Here is a 24,191-nt window from a genome sequence, read left to right on the forward strand (position 1 = left end):
ACAAAAAGCTATCTAAGTGCTTGATGGAAGTCTGCAAATTGACTTCATGTGAAAGAGTGTAAGAAGTGAAAATATGAAGCATGACTGGAGCACCGGAGTGATAAAGCAAGGGTCCCTTTCTCCAGATCCTTTGTAACAGTGTCATGTGACCTCTTCTAGATCATTCTGAAAGACAATGCCAGCTCGGAACCTAGGAAAGCATCCAGTTGGTTTCCGCAGGTTAGGTGGTTCAAACCCTCATTAGCACCTTTGTTTTCTCTGCCTCAGTTTGCTTACAATGATGTTCTCAGTAGCTGTAATTGCTGTCTGTCTTTGAATACTTAAGCATTTTTTTTTTAGGTCACAGGGTATATGTGCATTTTTATTTTACCAAGTGTTAGAATTTTTACTCTGCCTTTGTGGGCTCTGGGTTAGCTACTTGGTTGTTTCATTGTAAAGTGATTAGCAGGAAGAACTGTGTGTGTGTGTGTGTGTGTGCGTGTGTGTGTGGTGTGTGTACTTTAAGTTTCTTAATTGGGTTGGTACATGTAAACCATTTAGAACAGTGTGTGTGTGTGTGTGTGTGTGTGTGTGTGTGTGTGTGGTGTGTGTACTTTAAGTTTCTTAATTGGGTTGGTACATGTAAACCATTTAGAACAGTGCCTGCTGCATACCACATCCCCATCAGTATTCACGTCTCTCATATTCTATCCTCACACTTGATTGATAGTTTGCTTGATTATGTATTTCTAGGTTGAGGATAATTTTACCTTAGAATTTCAAAGTCTGTGCTTTTGTCTTCTAACCAGTCGTGGTGGTGAAACCTCATGCCATCCTGAGTTTCACTTGTTTATGCATGACTTTCTCCCTGGAAGCTTTTAGGAATTTGTCCTTTCCTTGGTGAGCTGAAATAGCACAACAATGTACTTAGTGTGGGTCTTTTTTCATTCATTGTGCTGGGTACACCAAATGAACAGGCCTATGGATAGGCTCTTTCAAAGTTGGAGTCTTGAATCTTGTCATATTTTTGGTGTTAACTTTCTCTTTTCCATTTTATTTGTTCATTTTGAAGTGTCTATTAATTGGATTTTGGACCTCATGTCTTGAGTCTTGTATTTCAAGTTATTTCTAATTTTTTTTTAAATTTAAAGTTCTGGAATATTTTCTTATCTTTTGACTTTCAGGAAATTTTATTTGGACTGTAATAACTTTAAGTTTTGTTTTGGTTATTTATTGTTGCTTAACCAATTTTCTCAAAACTTAATGGCATAAAACTACACATCTGTCTATCTGTCACTACTGTATGGATTAACTGGGGCTAGCTGGACAGTTTTTCTTCTGGTCTCATTTGGCAGCTCTCACTGTGCAGTTAGACAGTGTCAGGGACTGGTCATCTGGATGCTCAGCTGTAGTCGAATGTCTGAGATGGCTTCTTCACCCACAGGTCTGCTGCCTTGGTGTTTCTTGATGTGGCCTTTCTCTCTGCATAACATCTCATCGTCTCGGGTCTCTTCATGTGGCTTTTCTTTCTCCAAGAGGGTAGTCAATTCTTATGTTTGGCTTCCAGAAGCACAGAAATGAAGCTGCCAGAGGTTCTTAAGGCTTAGACCTGGAACAGCTCCAGTGTCATTTCTACGACATGCTATAGGTTAAAGTGAGTGTTGGGGCCAACCCAGATTGACTATGGATGGGCCTGTCTAAGGACATGATGACAGGAGGTATGGCTCATTGGCGACCAACTCCCAAGATGAAGCATGAGTTCTAAGAACTTTTTCTTCTCTGATTATTTCTTATTCATATTCTGTTTTGTTTTATACATGTAATATATTCACAAGTGTCCTTATGAAGTGATTTTGATACTCTGTCTTCTCCCTGGCATCTCTTTGTTCTTTAATAATTTTTTTCTTAGTTTATTCTGGTCTTATTTTTCTTTTTAAAGCCTTTCCTTAAATATCTATTCTATGTTGCTTATCATTTGTAGTCTTTTTTTTTTTTTTTTGAGACCCAGTTTTGTTCTTGTTGCCTAGGCTGGAGTACAATGATGTGATCTCGGCTCACCACAACCTCTGCCTCCCAGGTTCAAGCAGTTCTCCTGCCTCAGCCTCCCAAGTAGCTGAGATTACAGGCATGTGCTACCATGCCCAGCTAATTTGTGTATTTTTAGTAGAGATGGGATTTCTCCATGTTGGTCAGTCTGGTCTGGAACTCCCAACCTCAGGTGATCCACCCACCTCAGCCTCCCAAAGTGCTGGGATTACAGACATGAGCCACCGTGCCTGACCTGTAGTCTTTTTTTCATTCTTTATTTGTTCATTCATATTTGAGAGAGGTACTAAAAGACTGGGAGGTGGGGTGTGGTGACTCACACCTATAATCTCAGTGCTTTGGGAGACCGAAGTGGGAGGATCTCTTGAGCCCAGGAGCTCAATACTAGTTTGGGCAACATAGTGAGACCCCATCTTTACCAAAAAAAAAAATAGCTAAGTGTGGTGACACCCATCTGCAGTCTCAGCTACTTGGGAGGCTGAGGCAGGAGGATTGCTTGAGCCCAGGAGATTGAGGCTGCAGTGAGCTGTGATCATGCCACTGCATTCCTGCATTCCAGCCTGGGTGAAAGAGCAAGACCCTGTCTCAAAAAAATAAATAAATAAAAATAAAAGTAAAAATAAATAAAAATTGATTGGGAGTTCTTTGTGGCAAAGACTTGTCAACTGATAGCTTTTAGGAGGAATGTATGCTGATTCCTAATTGTTATCCTCCATCCCTCTATCTTATCTCCTGGTGCAATCATAAATGATGGCTGGAACTACTCCATTCCTCTGGATGTAAAATCTACATTCTCTTGCCTGAGGTAGATATGTTTGCTTGGGTTCTGTTTAAGGAGATGGGGCCAGCAGTGTGTTTCAGGGCCTGGAAAACGTGTTCTCTGTCTGGGCTTTTGGTTAATCTCTGTTTTCAGTCTTGCCTATCAGTCCCACTCTCGGGGGTACCTCGTGTCTGAGTCTAGATCATTTCCAGGTTGCTGTGGGACAAATTAGCCTCGTTGTTCTCAGTATCCTCCTGACCTCCACCTTTGTTTGCTTTGCTCCATTAATTAACCATTTTCCATTTACTGTCATTGTCTAATGAAGATGAATTCTCTTCTGTTGGTAACCCCATTCCTTTTTTGTAATTGTGTGCTCATACAATGTTTATTCTTCACTGTATTTCTATTGGAGCCTCAGGACAAAGAGTAAATGGTGAAAATATGTGTTCAGTGTTAAGTTTTCCTTCTGTAAGACATCTGCAACTTGTGTTTTTCACCGAATAGATCATGGACCTAATGCATATAGAGCTACTTTGTTTGTCATGATTGTGCCTTCAATTATATGTAGAAATATAATTTGTGAATTGCCTGATGAAGTTTTCCTAATTTTGAATTATCTTTGCATTCCTATAGTAAACACTGTTAGAATGGCTATGGTAATATTTTATTTTTGCATTTTTACTTCTGTATTAAATAAGATTATAGTTTTGTTTGCTTCCTTTAAGGCTGTTATTTCATTTCAGTATCAAGGGTATGCAGGGCTGAGTTGGGAAGCTTTACATCTTTTTTCTAAGATCTAGGATGTAGATCTGGTTTACACAGTAATTTTCAATGGCAGGAGTATTTTGCCTCCTATGGGACGTTTGGAAATATCTGGAGACATTTTTGTGGTCACAACTGGTCATGGTCGGGAGGTCTTATTGGCATTCTGTGGGTAGAGGGAATGTTACTAAATGTCCGACAACACACCAGGAGAACCCTCCACAAAGAATTATCTGGCCCAATATATCAATATTGCTGAGGCTGACAAATTCTGGTTTAAATAAGTATCCAATATGGAGGATGAGTCTTTGTCTTTTTCCTTCTTCTGCGTATTGGTCCCCAGATTTTCCACTACTTCAGTTAGTTTTCATAACTGTAGATTCTTAAAAAAAAAAAATGAACACTTTGGCCGGGTGCGATGGCTCATGCCTGTAATCCCAGCACTTTGGGAGGCCGAGGCTGGTGGATCACGAGGGCAGGAGATCGAGACCATCCTGGCTAACATGGTGATGCCCCATCTCTACTAAGCCAAAATACAAAAAATTAGCCAGGCGTGGTGGCGGGCACCTGTAGCCCCAGCTACTCGGGAGGTTGAGGCAGGAGAATGGCGTGAACCCGGGAGGTGGAGTTTGTCGTGCCACTGCACTCCAGCGTGGGTGACAGAGCGAGACTCTGTCTGAGAAAAAAAAAAAAATGAACATGTCATCCATACTTCTAAGGTGTTGTAAAGATGTGCAAAGTTTTCACTTTTTGCGTCATATTCACATGTGGCTATATGCCTTTTTCTCTTCAAAGTTTTCTTTATCTTGATTACTTATCAGAGGCTTGACTGTTTTAATCTCAGTCTTTTGAAAGAATTCTCCTTTAGTTTTATTTTTTAAATCTAGTGGTTTTTCTTTTTTACTTTTTCCTTATGTCTTAATTATTTCCCCCTTTTTGTTTGTTTTGCTTTTCCTAGTTTAGTGGATCAATGTAATTTAAATTGCTTTTTAAACAAACATGTAAGGGTATACGTTTTCGTTGGGTGCTGTTTGACTTCATTGCACAAGTTTTAAAATCTACTTTTTAATAGCTTGTACTTTCTAAATTATTTCATTGCATCTTTTGTTCACATTGCTCTTACTATTAATTTTTTATTTTAATTAATTAATGAATTTATTTATTTATTTATTGAGATAGAGTCTTGCTCTGTAGCCCAGGCTGGAGTGCAGTGGCATGATCTTGGCTCACTGCAAGCTCCACCTCGGGGGTTCATGTCATTCTCCTGCCTTAGCCTCCCAAGTAGCTGAGACTACAGGTGTCTGCCACCATGTCCGGACATTTTTGTATTTTTAGTACAGATGGGGTTTCACTGCGTTAGCCAGGATGGTCTCGATCTCCTGACCTCATGATCCACCCACCTTGGGCTCTCAAAGTCCCAGAATTACAGGCATGAGCCACTGCGCCCAGCCCAAAAGCTTTGTGTTTTTACAGATATTAGACATGTTTAAGAAAAAAAATCTTAACAAAAACGTAGGAGAATAAGAGAAACATTTTTCCAAAAAAGAGAAATCATTGTGATTATTTTATCTTATTAGAATGTTGGATAATATAGTCTGCCTCATTAATCATCAAGCATGCTATGGGTTTTCCATTTTTATAGGATCTGTATCTCAGTTAAGGTAATACTGGTAATTTTTGTACTGTAATCAAAGATGAAAACTGTAGGCCAAAATCATAGACCTTGCATAGAAGCTGGATAATGAAGACAGCTATGGAGAAAAACATAGATACACACACACGGACACACATATATATAAAGTATACACACATATATTTTTTAAAGTTTGAAAGCTTTTAAAGCAAAAGCCGGCCCCTCTTCTCTTCCAGAGTGGGAGGCCTCTCCCCTCTCTTAGAGTGGGTGGGGACAGCGGTTGCATGGGCAGCTTTCCTTGTGAGCCACAGTTCCCTCTGGACACACTGCTGTCTGGCCACACCCCCTTTCCCTTTCATCTTTCTCATTGACCAATGGGCTTGGAGCATTAAGGCCACACCCCTATTCCACATTCTACTGGGGCCCTGGTTACGCCTCCTCTGGCTCAGTCACACAGCTGCCTGGTAGGTGACTGGAGGTGTTGATTAGTGCTCACTGGGATTTCGCTGACGTGGCCCCAACCCTGCCTCCCTACCCACCCTGCGATGGCAGAAGAAACTCAACAGAACAAATTGGCGGCAGCCAAGAAAAAGGTAAAAACGCACTAGGTCATAGCCCCTCAAACCAGCCACAGATCCCCTCTGATGACAAGACCCCTGCCAGAGTCCATACAACTCCTGAAGCACACTGGACTGGGCCCCCCAACCCCGGTGCCTCTGGGCTACCCCCACCAAAGTTTTGTCAGTCAGCCCCACCCCTTCAGCAAACAGCCCAGTCCTTGCCCTCACCAATCACCCCAGGGTGAATTGGGTGGGTGACTCTTGGGGCTTCCCACTCCATTACTGGGCCTTCATCTCCTGCTGCCCCAAGCTTGATCTCCCTGGGCTCTTTGGACTCTCATCTCCAAGGATCCAGGCCCCACCCCCTTTGGTCTGGTGACTGCTGGGACTCCCTGCTGCAGACTCTGCCCTCCCCTCCTGTTGCCTCAAGGTCGACCTCCCTGGGTTCTTTGTGCTGGCATCTCCAAGGAGCTGAGTCCCAACCCTGTACTTCCCTCCCCCATCATGGAGCGGCGACTTGGACATGGTGCTGACATGGTCCCTCCCCCCACCAGGAGGAGTGGAATGTAGTGATGTCACAGTCCACCTGTAACTGTCATTACTGCAAGACTGGCCTTTGATCTTATGACCCAGTCCCCTAAGCATTCTCACCCCATTTCTGATTCCTCTGGTCACAGCACAAATTTCCAGCTGGAAGGGGAATGGAGACTGGGACCTAGGAGCAAGCGGTTTCAGGCTGCCTCACTCCCTTACAGATGTTGATGGTGGGAAAATCCTACACTTCCCCCGTGAACTCAAAACGTTGACAGTATCTCTGGGTGGCAATGAGAGAATGGGTTTGGTTTGGTTTTCTCCCAGGCTTCTACTTTCCAGAGAGATTTTAACATTTTTTTCTGAGTTCTCCACCTCATATTCTCATTCTCCATGGTTCTGGGACCAGACTGCCCTTCAGTCAGTGGTCTCTGAAGTGAGATTCGCTCATCTTCTGTGGAATAGATCTTGGGAAACTGAACTTGACACCTTGAATCTTCCTCATATTATCTCAACCTTGGGCACTTTGAGTGCCACAGGATAAATGTGGGACATCTTTCTGAAGCATCAGTTTCCCTTGATTCTCTTGAGATCAAGAGAAATAACATGAATGTACTTAGGGATGACAGTCACTTAGGTTTCTAAGAGCATACCAGACTTCTCTCTGAAATGAGGCTTGGGTTGTCCTCTTTCTGATAAATTCTGATTTAAGAGAAAGGCTGCCTTCTGCCATGAGGACACATTGATATAAAAGTTTGAGGGGTACTGGTGCACTTCTTCACACTAACAGATGTGTGAGGATGTATGACTCTAAACCACATGGCATACAGTTCCTGCCTACTTAATGTTTACTTTTCTACCTCTGCCTCTGGGTTTGGTCCCTGCCAGCTGCTGATTCTTGGCAAAACCTCAGAGCTTGGAGTCAGAAGACTGAGTTTCAAAGTTCCAGTATTGCCTTTTTCTTTTTTTTTTCTAGCCATGATATCAATCCCTCTCAGTCACTAAGTGAGTGTGACAACACCTTGTACTGTTGTTGGCATCATTAAATCAGATGGTGTGTAAGTGTATTTTGTAAAAACTGTAAAGGAGGATGTGGCTGTAGGGGCTGACAGTTCTCATGAGTATTACTGCTCTTCTTTCCAACAGTTAAAAGAATATTGGCAGAAAAACAGCCCTAGAGTTCCAGCAGGAGTGAACAGGAACAGGAAAACAAATGGCAGTATCCCTGAGACAGCCACTTCTGGTGGTTGCCAGTCACCTGGGGATGTGAGTCTTGGCTGGCCAGGCTTCTGGGGACAGGGGGGCCAAGGGGCAATAGAGGGTAATTTTTAAGATTGTAGATGGACTGCTGGGTACTGGTTAAGAATTCTGGCTTTAGCTGGGTGTGGTGGCCCATGCCTGTAATCCTAGAAATTTGGGAGGCCAAGGCAGGCAGATCATGAGGTCAGGAGATCCAGACCATCCTGGTTAACACGGTGAAACCCTGTCTCTACTAAAAATACAAAAAAATTAGCCAAGCATGGTGGCATGTGCCTGTAGTCCCAGCTACTCAGAAGGCTGAGGCAAGAGAATGGTGTGAACCTGGGAGGTGGAGCTTCCAGTAGCCAAGATTGTGCCACTGCACTCCAGGTGGTGACAGAGCAAGACTCTGTCTCAAAAAAAAGAAAAAAAGGAATTCTGGGTTTGAATCCTGCCTCTCCATCTGCTCTGCTAGGGCTATGATTTAGGGCAAGATGCTTGACCTAATTGGGCCTCTCTTTTCACATCTGTATAACAGAGGTGATACTGTTTGACTTCCACTTGTGAAGTTTAAATGAGATTTGTTATTGTTGTTTTTATGTTAATCCCTAGTACATGGCCTGCTGTAAACACTCAGGACACCCAGGATATGGTCATTGCTGTTTGAGTTTCCTCATCCCCAGTCTCAAGGGGAAGCCAGGACAATGAGAACAGTCACTTGCCATCAGGAATCACTGAAAGGGCCCCAGGATGGGATGGTGGGGAGATAAGAACCATGAGAGAAGTTAGCATAAAGGAGTTATGGGACAAAGGATCCAAGACAGGCAGAAAAGAAAATGTTGCCAGTTGATGGGGAAGAAAGGAAGTCAGAGGACTCAGACACTGTGGGGGACAGAACATCTCCATATGCGCTCTCATCTCTTGTAGTCAGCAAGAGATTTCCACAGGGAAGGCCCTACATCATCTGCTACCCTGAAGGATCTGGAGGTAAGAGGCTCTGGGCACAGGTGCTGTGACCCTTCAGGTCAACCCTCCAACCTCCTCCTCCAGGTGGGACTGGGTGCCCCTCTGCCAGCTGAGACAGCCCACACACACCCCAGCCCTAATGATTATTCTCTCTACCTCTCCCCCAACTCCTCCTCCACCTCTTCCTCTCTGCATGTGCCTCAGAGCCCATGCCAAGAACTAGCAGTAGTCCTGGATTCAAGGTCCGTAAAAATCAGTCAACTGAAGAACACCATCAAAGCTTTGGTAAGAGTCCACTGGGGTCCCCTGATTCCACACTGCCAATCCTGGGCTCCAGTTTCCCCTTGGGGCCCTGAAGAAAGGGGCTGGGGGCCCCTGGTGCCCAGGACAAATAGGGAGCTGGGGTGCCCAGGCCTCACCTGGAGGGACCCCAGAGCATGCAGCATGGCTCTTCTTTTGCTGCCCTCTTTGCCAACTCTCTCCTCTCCAGACACCCGTGCTCGAGTCCTTGCTACACAAGCCCTGGGGTTGTTGCCTCTCGGGGAATTGGTAGCCTGACTGGTTATCAGGGGCCCTGTATTTCTGCCATGACTCAGTCCCTAATTTGCTCTTTGATTCTCAACAAGCCACCTCTCCTTTTTAGGCTCGTGTTTCCAGAGGAGGTAGTGAGTATCAAAGGTCTCTGTTAGCTCTTGAGTCTGAGATTTAAAGGCCCACTAGAAAGGAAACCTCAGGGCCAAGGGCTCCTGTCTGTCCTTTTCCATCCTATATCTGCTGTGAAGAACCATACCTGGCCTGTACGTGCTCAGTACATGTTTATTGAATGAACCCACTTTTCTAAATCACAAGCTGCCAGAAGGAGGGGCCTTTCTGAAACTCCGTCTCTAGAGGTTTATGTTGCTGTCCTCTCAAGAGATTCCAGATTCAGACTTTGAGTTCTGTGGCTGTGGGCAAAAGCCAACAAAGACCCAAATCCTCTGTCCTTGGGAGCTTGAGGAGAGTTTACCAGTTCGTGTTCCCATTATGTCTGAGAACTTTGCCTTGAAAATCCATTCCTGGCCCCTGCCTACCGCTTCCTGGTCTGGGGAATAGAGTTGAGGGGGCCACCCTCCATCACCTTAATTTGACTTTCCCCACAGAAACAACAGAAGAAACAAGTGGAACATCAGCTGGAAGAAGTAACGTGATTTCTTTGTTTGCTCACGAGATGACTGCAGGGTTTGGGGGGCACTCAGACATAGAGGCCCCAGTCTCGTCTCACCTACTCCCAGCCTGGGGAAGAAGGCTCACTCCTCAGATTCCACCCCATCCCCACAGGGCCCCTGATAACCTGGTCCCATGGGTGGGCCTGTCCTGGGGCATTGGTGGCATTCTGGGTGCATGTCTCTTGCTGTGCCATCTCTGCCTCTCCCTGGTGAGAGCTCTGTCTTCCTCTTCCTACAGGAAAAGAAAGCAAACAACAAGAAACAGAAAGCCGAAAGGGAGCTAGAGGTGAGTGGAGGGTGTGAAGTTTCCTCCTGTCCTCCGGAGAATGTTTCTTTCCTTCTCTTTCAGCACTTGCTTGGCTTTTCTCCCAAAGGTTCAAATCCAGACATTGAACATACAGAAAGGGAAGCTAAATACACACCTGTACCACATGAAACGTTCTCTCAGATACTTTGAAGGTGAGAATCTGGGCACCCTGTCATCCTTCAACCTGGCACTTTGACAGGTCTTCAGGGGGAGTCCTTTGGGACCCATCTCAACTCTCTCATTACAGAAGAGTCAAAGGATCTGGCTATCCACTTGCAACATTCATTGCAGCGTAAAAGAGAGTTAGAGCAGGCTCTCTCTGCTGTCACCACCACACAGAAGAAGAAGGCAAACCAGGTGAGTCCAACCACCTGCCCCATCCCCTGGGAGCCTGGCTTCACAGATGGAGGAGTGAGCCTAAAGGTCCCTTCTGCAGGATGGAGTGTCCTGCCCAGAAGGCAGCATGGCCATTTCTTGCTGCTTTTTTAAAAGGTTTTTAGTGGCAGCTTGGGGCTGAGTCAGCTGCTGTGTGTGAGTTGAGGGGCACTGTGTGGAGTGAGCACTGGACGCAGAGCTTGGAGGCCAAGTGCCTGCCCCGCCCTTACCTGGCTGTGGTCTTGGGCAAGTCCTAGGTGGGGTATTGGGTACTTGTACTGTGAAGGTACAGAAGAGTACTTCTAGTATTTTACCATTTCTATAGAAAGAGGAAATGTGTGCATGTGTGTGTTTGTGTACATACTATGATAATATACATAAAACATGTCTGCAAGCATTCATAAAAAATTCAGGAGAGAGCAACAAGTTGGCTGGGAGATACTTCCCTTCTGTACCTTCTGAGTTTTGGACTATGCGAATGTATCATCCTTTCAAAAAGTGAACAAAAGATTAATTTTCCCCTTCCTATCTGTGCCCCCATCCCCAGCAAGAAAAATGGGCTTAGAGAATTGGATAGACCTGGGTGTTTATATCCCAGCTCTGCCTAAGTGAACTCAGGCAAGCACTTAACCTCAAATACTCCATGTTTTTTCATCTATACAAAAGAGGTAATCATAGTAACTGTCTCCTATGGTGGTTGTGAGGATTAAACGGGATTGTTAGCATTGTACCTGGTGAAGCATTCCACAAAGGTTCAAACAGTGGTAATAATAACAGTAATAACAATAGCAATATTATCTGATCTCTCTGGGCCTCTGTTAGCCAGCTATAAATTCAATCTCATTCCCTGTCCCTTCCAACTTTACTGAGTTCTTTTAAAAACCAGACCACAGGCTTGGAAATGCCTTGATCTTTACTGAGCAAGTTGTATATTGGGCCTAGCCCTAGCCCTTTTAAGGGGCACTGTGTGGAATGGCCCGGGCTCACCAGATTGAAACTGGTCACTCTTCACCATCCAGTTTTCCAGCCACAGTAAAGCACGTATGGAGTGGAAGTTAGAGCACTCCATCCAGGAGCAGGCACTGCTGAAAGCGCAGGTGACACAGGTGAGGTTTTCTGAGGGATGGATGTGGAAGGAAGATGACCCCAGGTGGCCAGGAGCAGGAGAGGACCAGTGACAGCCCTTCCTAACTTCTGTGCCCATTCTTGCAGTTGAAGGAGTCATTTAAACAAGCCCAATTAGAAAGAGACGAGTGTGTGCAACATCTAAAAGGAGAGAGGGCCCGGTGGCAGCAGAGGATGAGAAAAATGTCGCAGGAGGTGAGATCTGACCCTTCAGCACCCCCACCTTAGATAGGTCACTGGATCTTTCTGGGCATCTTTAAAATGGCAATAGTACAGCCAGAGGTGGTCATGGGTCTGGGCTTTGTGGAGGTGGGGGCAGAGAGGGAGATGGCAGCCTGTCCAGTCACCAGCCCCTCTCTCCAGGGCCCTTTCCCCTTGTGCTTTCGGCAGGTTTGCACATTAAAGAATGAAAAGAAGAATGATATGCGTCGGATAGAGAAGCTGGAGAGGAGCTTGTCCAAACTGAAAAACCAGATGGGTAAGATGGGGCTGGCATGACCTGGGAGCAGGATTGGCATCAGAGGGCTGTGAGGGTGGCTTAGAATGCCCCAGGGAGGTAGGTGGATGCAAGGGCTTTGAGGCAGAGGGAAAGAGGTCTGTGCCAGGAGATGGCAAGTCTTGTCATCTCAATAAGTCTCAGTGTCTCAGTGTCCCCATCAGCAAGGAGGGCCCACTGTCAGTCACCCGCAGTGCTCTTTTTTTGAAACTGGTTTGGAAGACTGGCTACCATCCCGGTGCGTGGAATCATAAGCAGTGAGGCCAAGTTTGGGGAGTCTGAGAGGAGCTGTGCACCAAGAGGAGGGTTTTTGTTTTGTTTTGTTTTTTTGAGAATCCAGAGGCCCTTATTATCTGCTTCCTTTCTCAGCTGAACCCCTGCCCCCAGAGCCCCCAGAGCCCCCAGCAATGTCCTCCAAGGTGGAGCTGCAGCACCTGAGGAAGGAACTAGAGAGAGTGGCAGGAGAGCTCCAGGCCCAAGTCAAAAACAATCAGCGCATAAGCCTCCTGAACCGGGGACAAGAAGAGAGGATTCAGGTGCAGGAAGAGAGGCTTCGGAAGCAGGAGGAGAGGCTTGAGGAGCAGCAGGAGAGGCTTCAGCAGCTGGCCAAGCCACAGAGCATCTTTGAGGAGCTGGTGCGTTGCCCCACCGGGGGAGCCTGCCCTCCTCCCTAGCCCTCCGGGCCTTTGTTTCCCCACCTCTAAAATGGGGCAGTGTAGCCCTCATGTGAAATGTTACTTCTAAGGGCACCTGTGAGCCAGGTGGCTGTGGGAAAGAGGGGATGATTTTTCTAACCTGCCTCCACCCTTCCTGGTGCCATGGGAGGCAGACACCAAGTTCTGGGGTTTCCAGCTGCAGTGGGTGGCTGCTGATTGCTTCTCTATGTCCAGAACAATGAGCACAAGAGCGCACTGCAGTTGAAGCAGCAAGTAAAGGAGCTACAGGAGAAGCTTGGTGAGGTGAAGGAGAAAGAAACCTCCACCCCATCCAAGAAGGGCTGTGAGGCGGGCAGCAGCCTCTGGGGAGGGGAGGTGCCAAGCCAGGGGCAGCTCCAGCCTGGGGGCAGGTGACCCCAGCACTCCCCAGAGCAGTACTGTGACTGTTTCTTGCTTCCTGCCCTCTGACTTTTAGAGGTGGGTAGCCCTGGGCTCCTCTCAGGTCTGGACATCATCATCCCAGCTAGAGGCATGGAGCCCCCAATCACAGGGGAAGAGACGGTGGTATAACAGGCTCCTTATGCCAGGTGCAGTGGCTCATGCCTATAATCCCAGCACTTTGGGAGACTGAGGCAGGAGAATCACTTGAGGTCAGGAGTTTGAGATCAGCCTGGCCAACATGGTAAAACCTCATGTCTACTAAAATTACAAAAAAATAAAATAAATATTAGCAGGGCATTGTGGCACATGCCTGTAATTCCACCTACTCAGGAGGCTGAGGCATGAGAATCGCTTGAGCTCAGGGGGTGGAGGTTGCAGTGAGCTGAGATTGCACCACTGCACTCCAGCCTGGGCCACAGAGTGACACTCTTGTCTCAAAACAAAACAAAAAGACTCCTTAGATTAAAACTGGATTCCAGCCTGGTTCCACTGGAATGGTTCACCATTCAAGTACTTTTCATCTCAAAGTCTGTTTCTTTAACTTCAAAGGGAAGTTAGCATTTTCCTTACAGAGGTGCTGAGGATTAAATGAGAAGAGGGTATGAGATTTGAGGCTGGGGAAGGAGGCATGGGGTTCTAGGAAAGGGAGGCAGTCACTTAGGCCTGGAGCAAGGGGCCAGGGGCCTGGGCAGGTGACAGAGCCCCACAGTGCCCTCGCTACCCCACTAATGGGCCCAGAATCTGGAAACCAGCCACCACGTGCTCTCACGCCCAGGATCTTCCTGCAGGTGGAGCTGAAGAGCCAAGAGGCTCAGAGTCTGCAGCAGCAGCCAGACCATTACCTGGGTCACCTGCAGCAGTACGTGGCCACCTATCAGCAGCAGGTGGCCGCCTATCAGCAGCTGACCTCTGAGAAGGAGGCACTGCCCAGGCAGTGACTGCAGCAGACCCAGCTCATGAACCAGCTGCAGCAGCAGGAAGCTTGGGGCAAAGCGGTGGCCGAGATGGCCTGCCAAAAGTTGCAGGAGACCCAGGGGAGGGAGCTGTGGAGGACAGGGCCGTGAAGGGGATGACCTGGCAAACTCCATCCCTTCTCACTCTTTCCTGTCCCCTTAGGAGCACCTGGAAGCTACCAGCCAGCAGAACCAGCAGCTAACAACCCAGCTGAGCCTCATGGCTCTCCCTGGGGAAGGTATGGGAGACCGCTCAGAGGAAGAGGAGAGAGCCCCAGGAGGAAGGGGGGACTGTTAGCAGCATAGGATTGAGGAGTTGGAAGAGACCTTTAGAACAGCTGGTCATTATGCCGACCGGGTGCCTGCACTAAGTTCGGCATCAGTGTGTTGACCTCCTGTGAGCAGGGGGCCACCAAGTTGCCTAAGGATGGCTGAACTGGCCCAGGTCAGAAAGAGAGCAGGTCAGAACTCCCACATCGACCAGTAGTGGGAGTGTGCCTGGGTGGAATAGCAAGATTTTGATTCTTAAAAGTACAAATAAAGAAGAGCAGCTCATTCCTCTCTGGGAAGGGGCTGGCTCAGGGTTACACAGTGAGGGTGGAGGCAGAGGTGGGCCCACAGTACCTCCCTTGTTGGGTTGTCTGAAGACCCCTCTGGCCACCCCCCACAGGAGATGGAGGAGGACATCTGGACAGTGAGGAGGAGGAGGCACCTCGGCCCATGCCAAGCATCTCAGAGGACCTGGAGGGCAGGGAGGCCATGGTGAGCCTGACTCCCCCTGCACCCATTTTGCCACCTTCCTCTGTGGTCCCTCCAAGACCCCTTTATGCTCTTAGTTTCCCTGCATTCTGGTTTCTCTGGACCCTCACCCCTTCTGGGAGCCAGTGGTCAGACACCATTTCACCCGTAACAAATGTGTACTCTCTGAGGCCCCAAGGGAAGGGGCTGCACTCCACCTCTCTGCCCCATTTGCTGTGTGTATGCCCCTACAAGAATGCTCATGTCTTGCCCTCAGGTGGCGATTTTCAAGTCCGCTGGAGCCAGTGTCCAGGAGGAGCAAGCAGGGTTACAAGAGCAGGTGAAAAAGCAGAGGGTGTGCTGCCAGTGCCTGGCTCACCCGGTGGCCCCTGCCCTGAAGGAGCCAGAGGCAGTGGTCCCAGCCCCAGGGACTGGGGGCAAGTCTGTGAGTGGGGAGACCCACTGGGCCCTGCAGGAAGTCATGGAGAAGCTGGCCCATGCCAGGACTCACCTCCACCTTCTCCATGACTTGAAAATGCCACCTGAGGGCAGGTCGCTGCCGAGATGTGACCACAATATTTTGGCTCCAGAGCGGCTTTATGGACCACCTGGAGGAGAAGGCAGACCTGAGTGAGCTGGTGAACAAACAAGAACTTCGCTTCATCCACTACTGGCGAGAGAGATGCCATCAGTGAGTGGGAGGCCAGGGCACCACAGGGGGAGCTGCAGGGCCGTCAGAGGGACCCCAGCATCTGAGCCCTGTCTTCTTGCAGGAAAATCCATCACGTTTTAACAGAGCCAGGGGGCAGTGCCAAAGATGCGGCACTGGGAGGAGGACATCATCAGGCTGGCCCAGGACAGGGAGGAGATGAAGGTAGGGTGTGCAACATCTCTGTGGGGGTGGGGGTGGGGGTGGGGTGGGTGTGAGGGTGGGTGCAGGCAGCGGCATGACAGCTGAGCACCCCTCCCTCCAGGTGAAGCTGCTGGAGCTGCAGCAGATGGTATTGCGGCTTATAGCAACTACAACAATGGTCACAGAAAATTCCTGGCTGCTGCCCAGAACCCTGCTGATGAGCCCGGTCCAGGAGCCCCAGCCCCCCAGGAACTTGGGGCTGCAGACAAGCAGGGTGGTGAGTAGAGCCCTCAGGCGGGGTGGGCAGGCAGGAAGAGGGGTTCTCCCACTGTGCTCAGATCTCCGCCTCCCTCTCTCCAAAGATCTTTGTGAAGTGAGCCTCACCTCCTCTGCTCAAGGAGAGGCCAGGGAGGGTCCTCTCTATGACAACCCTACCACACAGCCAATCGTGCAGGACCACCAGGAGCACCCAGGCTTGGGCAGCAACTGCTGTGTGCCATTCTTTTGCTGGGCTTGGCTGCTGAGAAGAAGGAGATAAACATCACTGTCATCAAAGAGCTGCTCAAGAAATTTTTAAATAAGAAACCAAGTTATGGGGTTAATCTCCTACACAATTCATTTACTTCATTTGAATGTTAGAGTCACTCATGATTATTTGTGTTTCTAATTTATAGTTTAAGTTTATTTGTAAAAAGTTAAAAGAGAGTGGGTCTCTGTGGCTCTCACTGATGTTCACTCTGGCATCCTTTAGCATTTTTCTTTTTTAATTTCATAATTGTAGGTCATTAGCATGCATATCGAGTTTGCCCTTATGTGGTGGGAGTTCAAACACACAAAGACCCACTCTTTGCAGAAAATTGTTCTCGTTGGTTTGGAATAGGCTGCCATGCTTCTTTAATGTTATTGCAGCATGTATATTCACTACAGAATTGAGACAAAATTTGCCTATGTTCTACTGTTGTTTGATCTAATCTTAATCACAGTGAGCTCTTCATTAGCTCAATATGTAGTTTGCCCCCAAGTGTGCACTGTTTATTACTTTGTAATATGCCACTATGAGTACTGACATTTAGAGTTGTTTAAAGGCCGAGAACTGGAAACAGCCTTTCCTCCATTTTCTGTGTGTTGGTGATGGGAGTAATAACCTTTTGGGGGAGCTTTTTAAATCTCACAGAAGAGGAAAGTGGCCTCCTCTGGCAGGTATGTGCAGGACAGAGTGTGTTTCATCTGTTCCAGTGCCAAGAATTAGCGCTGTATTATGGTGGTTCCCTTAGGATTTGTATGTGCTCTGGGCTCATGAAGATATTGCATCAGGAGCTGCAGCAGTTGTACTCTTTTTTGATGACCTAAAAAGGGCTTATTTCTGAGGAATGAAAGGTTCCCATCGTTGACTGTGGATGTGGAAAACCTTTCCTAGCTTAGAGCATTTGTGTCTACAATACATTTTAAAGTCAGAGTTCATGTTACCTGTTTTAATCACATGACTTCCTGTCCCAGTTCACAAAAGGGCGCTGGTGGGCATTCTTCTTAATGTATTTAGTAAAGATCATAAGAAATCCTTTACGAGTTCAAATGTCCCTGGAACAGGCATACAGGCTCTAGTCAAGAATGAATTAGAGTGAAGGAAAGCTGTGTGGTGCCTGGCATTCCTCTCTGTTCATGGAGCTTCTTTGAGGCTTGAAGATTGATTTTACCATCTAGACATCTCTGGCTAATACCTATTCTTCAACCACCTTGGTTACTCTGACATAGGAATTTACTTCTTTTCCTTGAATGGAAAACACTTTAAAAAATAATAGAAACATTATTATAAACTAATATATGTGAGAGTGCTTAGTTGAAACAAAAAGGAATTTTAGTACACAGTATTATACTATGTTTGAAAATCAAGGAGAAGTTTATGAAACTTAAAATGTTTCCAAACTGCAGTGCAATCTACTGTTTGTGAATGTCAATGTATTATCAGGAAACGTGTCTATACCGTCACACAGTTATATTTTCTCACAGACTTCTTTACAAAGAGTGAAATATGTTTTTGTACCTCTCTGTTTCAGTCAGGGACATATTTAGTGCAATATTCATGTGATTGTGCCTACGCATGATGAATGAATGCATTTCAGTCATATATTGCCTAAATCATAACTTGATGCTTGGGAAAACTTCATGAAGTTTTAATGTCTGTATTCCAGAACACATCACATTATTAGGATGTAGGGAGATATGTATGTGTGCTCCCTGGTGTGGGGATTTCTAGTTACTAGACCATCTCCATATTTAGCATTTGGCATCCTCATGATACTTCTATGACATTAACAGGAGAGCAGCAATACGATTTTACCGATGGAATAACAGATTTGCCAGCATTCACTGAAAGAGGGCAAATATTCGGTCCTTGTGACTTCAACTGACTCTTCCAAATTTTATGAATGTATCAATGTATTAGATAAACCCAGTTTCAGAATGATAAAGAAAAAATGTTAGACCAAATAATGTGGCTAATTAACAGTGGTACGATTTCTAGCCCGTGGGTTTAAAATGCACTTAAAGTCCTGTTCTTGCCTTTTATTTTCTGAACTTGCTGCTTTTGCATTCTTTGTGTTCAGTTTAAAGACAGTTTCTTTAAGAGCATTTTAAACCCACGTGCTAGAAATCGGACCACTGTTAATTAGCCACATTATTTGGTCTAACATTTTTTCTTTTATCATTCTGAAACTGGGTTTATCTAATACATTGATAAATTATTTCAAAGATACTTTTATCATTGAAATCACTTCACTTTACCCTGATAAACATCAGTGACTACGAATGACCTTCAGATAGCGTTTAGCATCTGTAACCAATCTGACAATAATGTGTTCATCAGGTGCCTATGGATTAAATCACACACTGGCATATTTAAGCTGAAGGTCAGTCTGGAAAATAAATTTACTATATTGACTGAAATACCACTCTTTGTGTAGGTATTTGTCATATATTTAAGAAAAAGCTAAAAAGAATGGAAACTGTATGACAATAACTTAAGTCTTTCTTCAAAGTGCATGCCGTCTTTTGCGATACCCCATTCAGCCAAGTATTTGTGCTCTTCCTCATTCAGTATAAGGCAGCTTTCAGTTTGCTTAGAAGGCAACATTGGAATGTTAGAGTTCATCAGAAACATAGAATTTTAAAATGTGAGTCCCGCTGAATACATTTGAGTTTCTGTAGGAAGAACCAGAACACCTGAAGATTGCAGTATATAATAATCATTTTAAAAGTATTTGATTAAACCTGATAGATTTTCCAGAAATGAAAAAATATCAGCTCTAAAACCAAAGCTGATTTTTAGAAAATTTGAAAATGTAAATCAGCCCTATCCATAATATATTTTCTGTAAAACTTTATCTTGAAGAGTCATTTTAAAATAATATAACTATTAAAAAATGTAACTGCTATCTTAATGTTCTGAAATAAGTTAAAACATTTTAAAATATGAATACTGTAGTGTAAAAGAAAGAAACGGTGGGAAGGAAAAGCAGAGAATGAAATGGCAATTCCAGTCCAAAGCTTTATTTGCCAAGTTTTCTTAGAATGAATTTTACCAATTTATGAATTCTTGTGAACAGAATGTGTCATGGAAATACTGAAAGATTTTTCCCTAGAGAGGCATTATTGACTGCTGGTGTGATGCTACTGTAATGTAATAAATCATTAAATTGTTTCAAAGTATTGTTTTTGCCTTAAAATTTTATTTTGCGTTTCTTGAAAACTATAGTATTAAAGGTATTGATACGTGCAACTGCTGGGCATGCTTCACATGAGATAATATGTTTCATTTTTTCACAAAATTGTAACATAACTATGCAAGTGTTTATTGAAAGAACACAAAATAAAAAAGTTATGGGATTAGAAAAAATTATGAGGTTAAAAAGTTATGGGATAAAAAATGTACAAAAGTTGTGGAAAAAAAGTAGAAAAAATTTTTATGAAAAGTTACAAAAAAAGTTATGAAAAAGAAGTTATGGGATTTTTTTTTAAAAGTCATGGAAAAAAAATAAAAATTATAAGCAGGCCCCTGTTAGCAAAGCCTGGAGAAGTGGGGCTGGAGTCTCCCCCGCCACCATGTCCCTACCACCCCTTCCCAGGCACCCCTTTACAATTACGGTAGCAGGACAAGACCTCTGTCTAATGGGGAAAGACAAACAGACCCTTTGCCACCTTGACCAAGGCTGAGTCCCTAAATTTCTGGGTGATGATGATTGTTATTTAAGAGCCAGAGGCTGGTGGAGTTGGTTTGTTTGGAGGAGGCCTGATGGCCCCCTTACTCTCACCATAGCAACTTTTCCCTCAGGGGGGCTCCCTTCTTATTCAGAGAGGCAGGACAGTGGGGCTAACTGTGGACCAGGCGAGGGCACGGGCTGCTGGGGTGGCCCCCCTTCCCCAGTGTACATATTGTGTCTGTGTAAGGTTTTGTATATTCCAGAGGGTAGGGCCGCCCCGTATCATACCTAGCTGAGGTTGGAGCTGGCACATGGGGAGGAGGTTCTAATAATTATTTGTGGCTGGGAAACTTATTTATTGCTAGTATAGGACAGAGGAAGGGGGCGGGGATGGGGTCATGGCTCCCTGGTCATGCGACTCCTGTTTATTTTGCTTTTTATTTTGGACAAAACGGATTTAGCCATACTGCTCGGCCTGGTGTGTTCCCGTTTCCCTCACTGGGTCCTGGAGTTTGTGCCACCAAACAAGGAGCCCCAGTGTCTTGAACATGTCCAGCGAGGCTGTTGGGGACCTTCCAGGCGTGTTACCTGTATGCTGCCTGGTGGCGCCTGGGGGATTCCATGGGGACTGCCATGGAGCCTATGGGGTGCAGTCCAGCCCTGACAGCCAACAGGCCTAGAAGCCTGATGCAGCGGTGGCCGGGAAGACAGGTACCAGCACCTAAGGGCACTGACTTCCACCCACCCCAGGCATCTTCCGTTCTGTCCCCTTGCCTCCCTCTCCAGTCTGCACCTGGTGGCCTCTTCTGCAATGAGCCGAGATCGTGCCACTGCACTCTAGCCTGGGCGGACCCTGTCGAAAAAAAAAAAAAAGGAACTGCTGCCTCCTGCTGCTGAGAGCATACACTGGTATGACCAGCTTAGAAAACAGTTTGGCTCCATCTCATAAGGTTGAATATTCACACTCCTCCCAGCCCGGCAGCTCTACTCTACATCCAAGACAAATTCTTGCCTATATAAAACAGGGGATGTGGACAAGGCATGCAGCTCTGTTCAAAATAGCAAACATTTATTGCCCATCAACTGGAGGGTAGCTGACTAAATTGTGCTTTTTCTTCCCTTTGATTTCCTGTAGTCTTATGATGCAAGTGGCTTTCCCATGGCTAGCTTGGGGAGGGGGATACTCTTGGCAATCGAGTCTGGGTTGGCAGTCCTGCTTAGCCCTAGGGCAATCGGTGCCGCCCAAAACAAGAATAAACAGAACAAGTTACCAGGTGGAGCCAATGCCTTGTGTCCCTGGAGGTACAGACTTGTACCTGTAGGGAATAGCCATCATATACATCAGTCTTTTCAAATGCTTTTGTCACTGGGCTGAGTCCAAAGGACATCCTCTCCCAAAACATTACAAAGTTTATTTGGGCTACCATTTATCCAGCATTTATCATGTGCCTGAGCATGTACTAGTGTACTAATTGCATGCATTATTTTATTTATTTATTTATTTACTTACTTACTTATTCATTTATTTGAGATAGGGTCCCTTTCTGTTGCCTGGGCTGGAGTGCAGTGGTGTGATCACGGCTCACTGCAGCCTCAAACTCCTGGGCTCAATTGGTCTCACCTCAGCCCCCCGAGTAGCTGGGACTACAGGCATAAGTCACCAAGTGCAGCTAATTTTTAAATAAACATCTTTAAATAAACATTTTAAATAAATGAGGTTTGACTTTGTTGCCCAGGCTAGTCTTGAACTCCCGGCTTCAAGCCAGCCTCCTCCTTCTTCCTTTTTGTTGCATTTAATCTTCACCATCACCCGATAAGAGTGCCTGGGTGTAGGTGCTCCACATGGTAACAATGGAGCAACCTCCTCTCATAGGTGACAACGAGATTCAGTTTAGTCAAACAACTTCTCAAAGGTCACACAGTTGGAGGGTGGCTGAGCCAAGATGAAGACCTAGGACTCTAAAGCTGTTGTGCCAGTAAATGACAAAAATCTCTGGGGGTTCAGGATAGCTTCCTCCCAAGAAATCTTTCTCCAAAGATTCTAAAAACAATCATAGATCCATCTTTCATAAAGCAAACAAAACTAGCAGCCCCTTCATTTTGGGGTGGGGAGTGGGGGGAGGATAAAGGTTAGCTAAGCTCCAGGGCATCCCATTTTAATCCTACGTATTTATAAGGCAACTGCCAGCACAGCACCCCGAACCTAAAGAACCCTGCACAGCTGTCTCTGTGGGGCATGACGTGTCCATGGATGTAAAGATTTTCCAATGTGTGCTTACAGGTCAGTGGCATCATCCTCAGTCACAGGTTAAAGGGCAGCTAGGCCTGGCCTGCTAGGCACCACCATGAGAATCTGCCGAGCTTTCCAACTAGTTTACCTGTTGGTTGCAGTGACAGACGCCCTGAAAAGAAGGGGTGTGGGTGGGAAGAGTTCTGATTTGAGGTCCCCTGATCCGGGCATGATCTCTTTTCCCAGTCGCAGGAATCAGGGGACTCCATCTGTAAACACGGGCTGAAGCTATGTCCCCCAGCCCCCTCTTTCAACCAGGCGTCACCCTCTGCTTCTCTCCCATAGACAGCCTAGAGCTGCCAGCATTCCCTTAGGATCTGTGCCCTCAGGCCTGGCTTAATTTTTTCCTCTCCAAAGAGCCATCTGTAGGGCCAGAGCCCGGCAAAGCCTAACTCATTACTGGATGCCAGTTCCTTTGCCTGACTTTCAGTGATTCCTACCTTACTCTGGGGTTTTATGTTTCTTGTCTCAACGCGAACATTTCTCATTCCTCCACAAGTTGAATTGCTCACTCCAGCCAACTGAAGCATGCTTTTCTTGACAGTTAGCTTGAGGCACACGGTTGGTGCTTAAAAAAAAAAAAGCATTATGTCAATTTCATTCATCAACAAAAGTGATGGCTCCACTGCAAAGTTGATAGTGCTTGCACCTCTGAGTTCAAGAGCCTTCTAGACAAAGGGCTCTGAGCTGAAACATGAGCATGCACACATATGCCTCTCTCTCGGTCTGATGAGATAATTTGGATACGTGGTTGTTATCCTTGAGCATTTTCCTGCCTCATTAATGCACGTGTAGCCAACACAATAATAATCATAGCTAATAACGGCTAAGGCTGAGGACTTTCCTTAGCCAGGTAGTGGCTTTACAACTTTAAAGTTTTCACTAGACTCTCATTGAATCATTTCTCTTTTTCAGATCAAGAAACTGAGACTTACTATCACATTTGGGATTAAGTTAAAACAAAAAAAGAAACTGGGGCTTAAAGTTGTCAAGTATTTCACAGCCAGCAAGTGCCTAAGTTGGAACTTGAACCCAGGCAGTCTAGCCCTGGGATCCTGTGTCCTTACCCACTCTCCAGTGTTGGCTACGCAAAACTAAAGTGTACACATTTTCAACTATAGTTTAAATGCGTGACATATTTTTCACTATATTTTATGTAGGTGACTTTCAGTTTGGGGGTATTCTACTTACACAATCTATTAAGCTGGATATTAACTGAGAACAAAAAGAAACTAATGCACTCTGAAAAACATAAAACATGCGCAACATGATGTCACTGCAAAAGACAAATCAACACATAGCCTTCTTGTGACTGTATTTTGCTGACCGTCCACGAGTTAATCATCTGCCTGAACTCAGCAGTGCTCTGTTCCCTTGGGACACACACACACACACACACACACACACACACACACACACACACACACACACACACAGAGTGGCTGTGCCGCCCTGAGCCTCCAGTTGGCGAGTGTGAGGAAGGGACCAGACGGGTCGGGCAGAAAGGTGCTGGGTCAAGGGAGGAGGCGGCAGCCGGGAGCGCGCGCACGCTCTGGACTCGTGCACCCGCCGAAAGTGGTGCGCGCAGGGCCCGCCTGGTTGAGGCCTGAGGGGTGAGGGTGACGGGGGCGGGGTAGGGGCAGCCCTTTCCCAGGCGGTAGTGGGGGCAGTGGTTATGTTGCCCTTTGAAGCTTCGGCTTGACAGGAGCCGCCCCTCCTGTGGGTGGAGTCCCTTACAAAAGGAGCAGCCCCGCAGGCCACCACACAGCTCCCGCCAAGGCTTCCGGGCACCTTGCCATTTTCCAGCCACGCTCCCACAAGGGTCCAGGCGGCAGGCAGAGGCAGAGTGGCGAAAGCTCGGCTGGGCGGCCCCGCAGGGTACTCGCCGCCGTGACAGCGGCTCCGGACAGGCTCCCCTTCGCGCCCCTGCCGCCGTAGATGAGTGGAAGATGTCCGTGTCAGGGTTCAAGGCCAAAGTGAAGTTTCTGGGTCTATCTTCCACAAGAACCAGGAGCCGCAGCCCCCGCTCACGCTCCACTGCAACATGACTGTGAGGCGCCCGGCGGCGGCCTCGCGGGGC

At 46.4% G+C, this 24,191-nt stretch overlaps 1 protein-coding gene and 1 pseudogene across 1 annotated transcript in view; one reads left to right on the forward strand and one right to left on the reverse strand.

Annotated features, from left to right (window-relative positions):
- Nucleotides 1–23,938, reverse strand: part of LOC134738363 (putative GED domain-containing protein DNM1P46) — an 87,799-nt gene extending 63,861 nt beyond the window's left edge. Inside the window, exons 1-2 of the mRNA XM_063653144.1 lie at nt 23,903–23,938; nt 22,552–22,679 (exon numbers count right to left, since the gene is read on the reverse strand). Of these exons, the coding sequence (XP_063509214.1) occupies nt 22,552–22,641 (90 nt within the window). The 5' untranslated portion in view covers nt 22,642–22,679; nt 23,903–23,938. The remainder of the gene's footprint in view (nt 1–22,551; nt 22,680–23,902) is intronic.
- LOC134738353 (golgin subfamily A member 8M-like) lies at nt 5,520–19,330 on the forward strand (annotated as a pseudogene).
- Nucleotides 23,939–24,191: the final 253 nt, after the last annotated feature.

Source organism: Pongo pygmaeus, chromosome 16 (genome assembly GCF_028885625.2).
Source record: "Pongo pygmaeus isolate AG05252 chromosome 16, NHGRI_mPonPyg2-v2.0_pri, whole genome shotgun sequence".
Taxonomy (NCBI): Eukaryota; Metazoa; Chordata; class Mammalia; order Primates; family Hominidae; genus Pongo; species Pongo pygmaeus.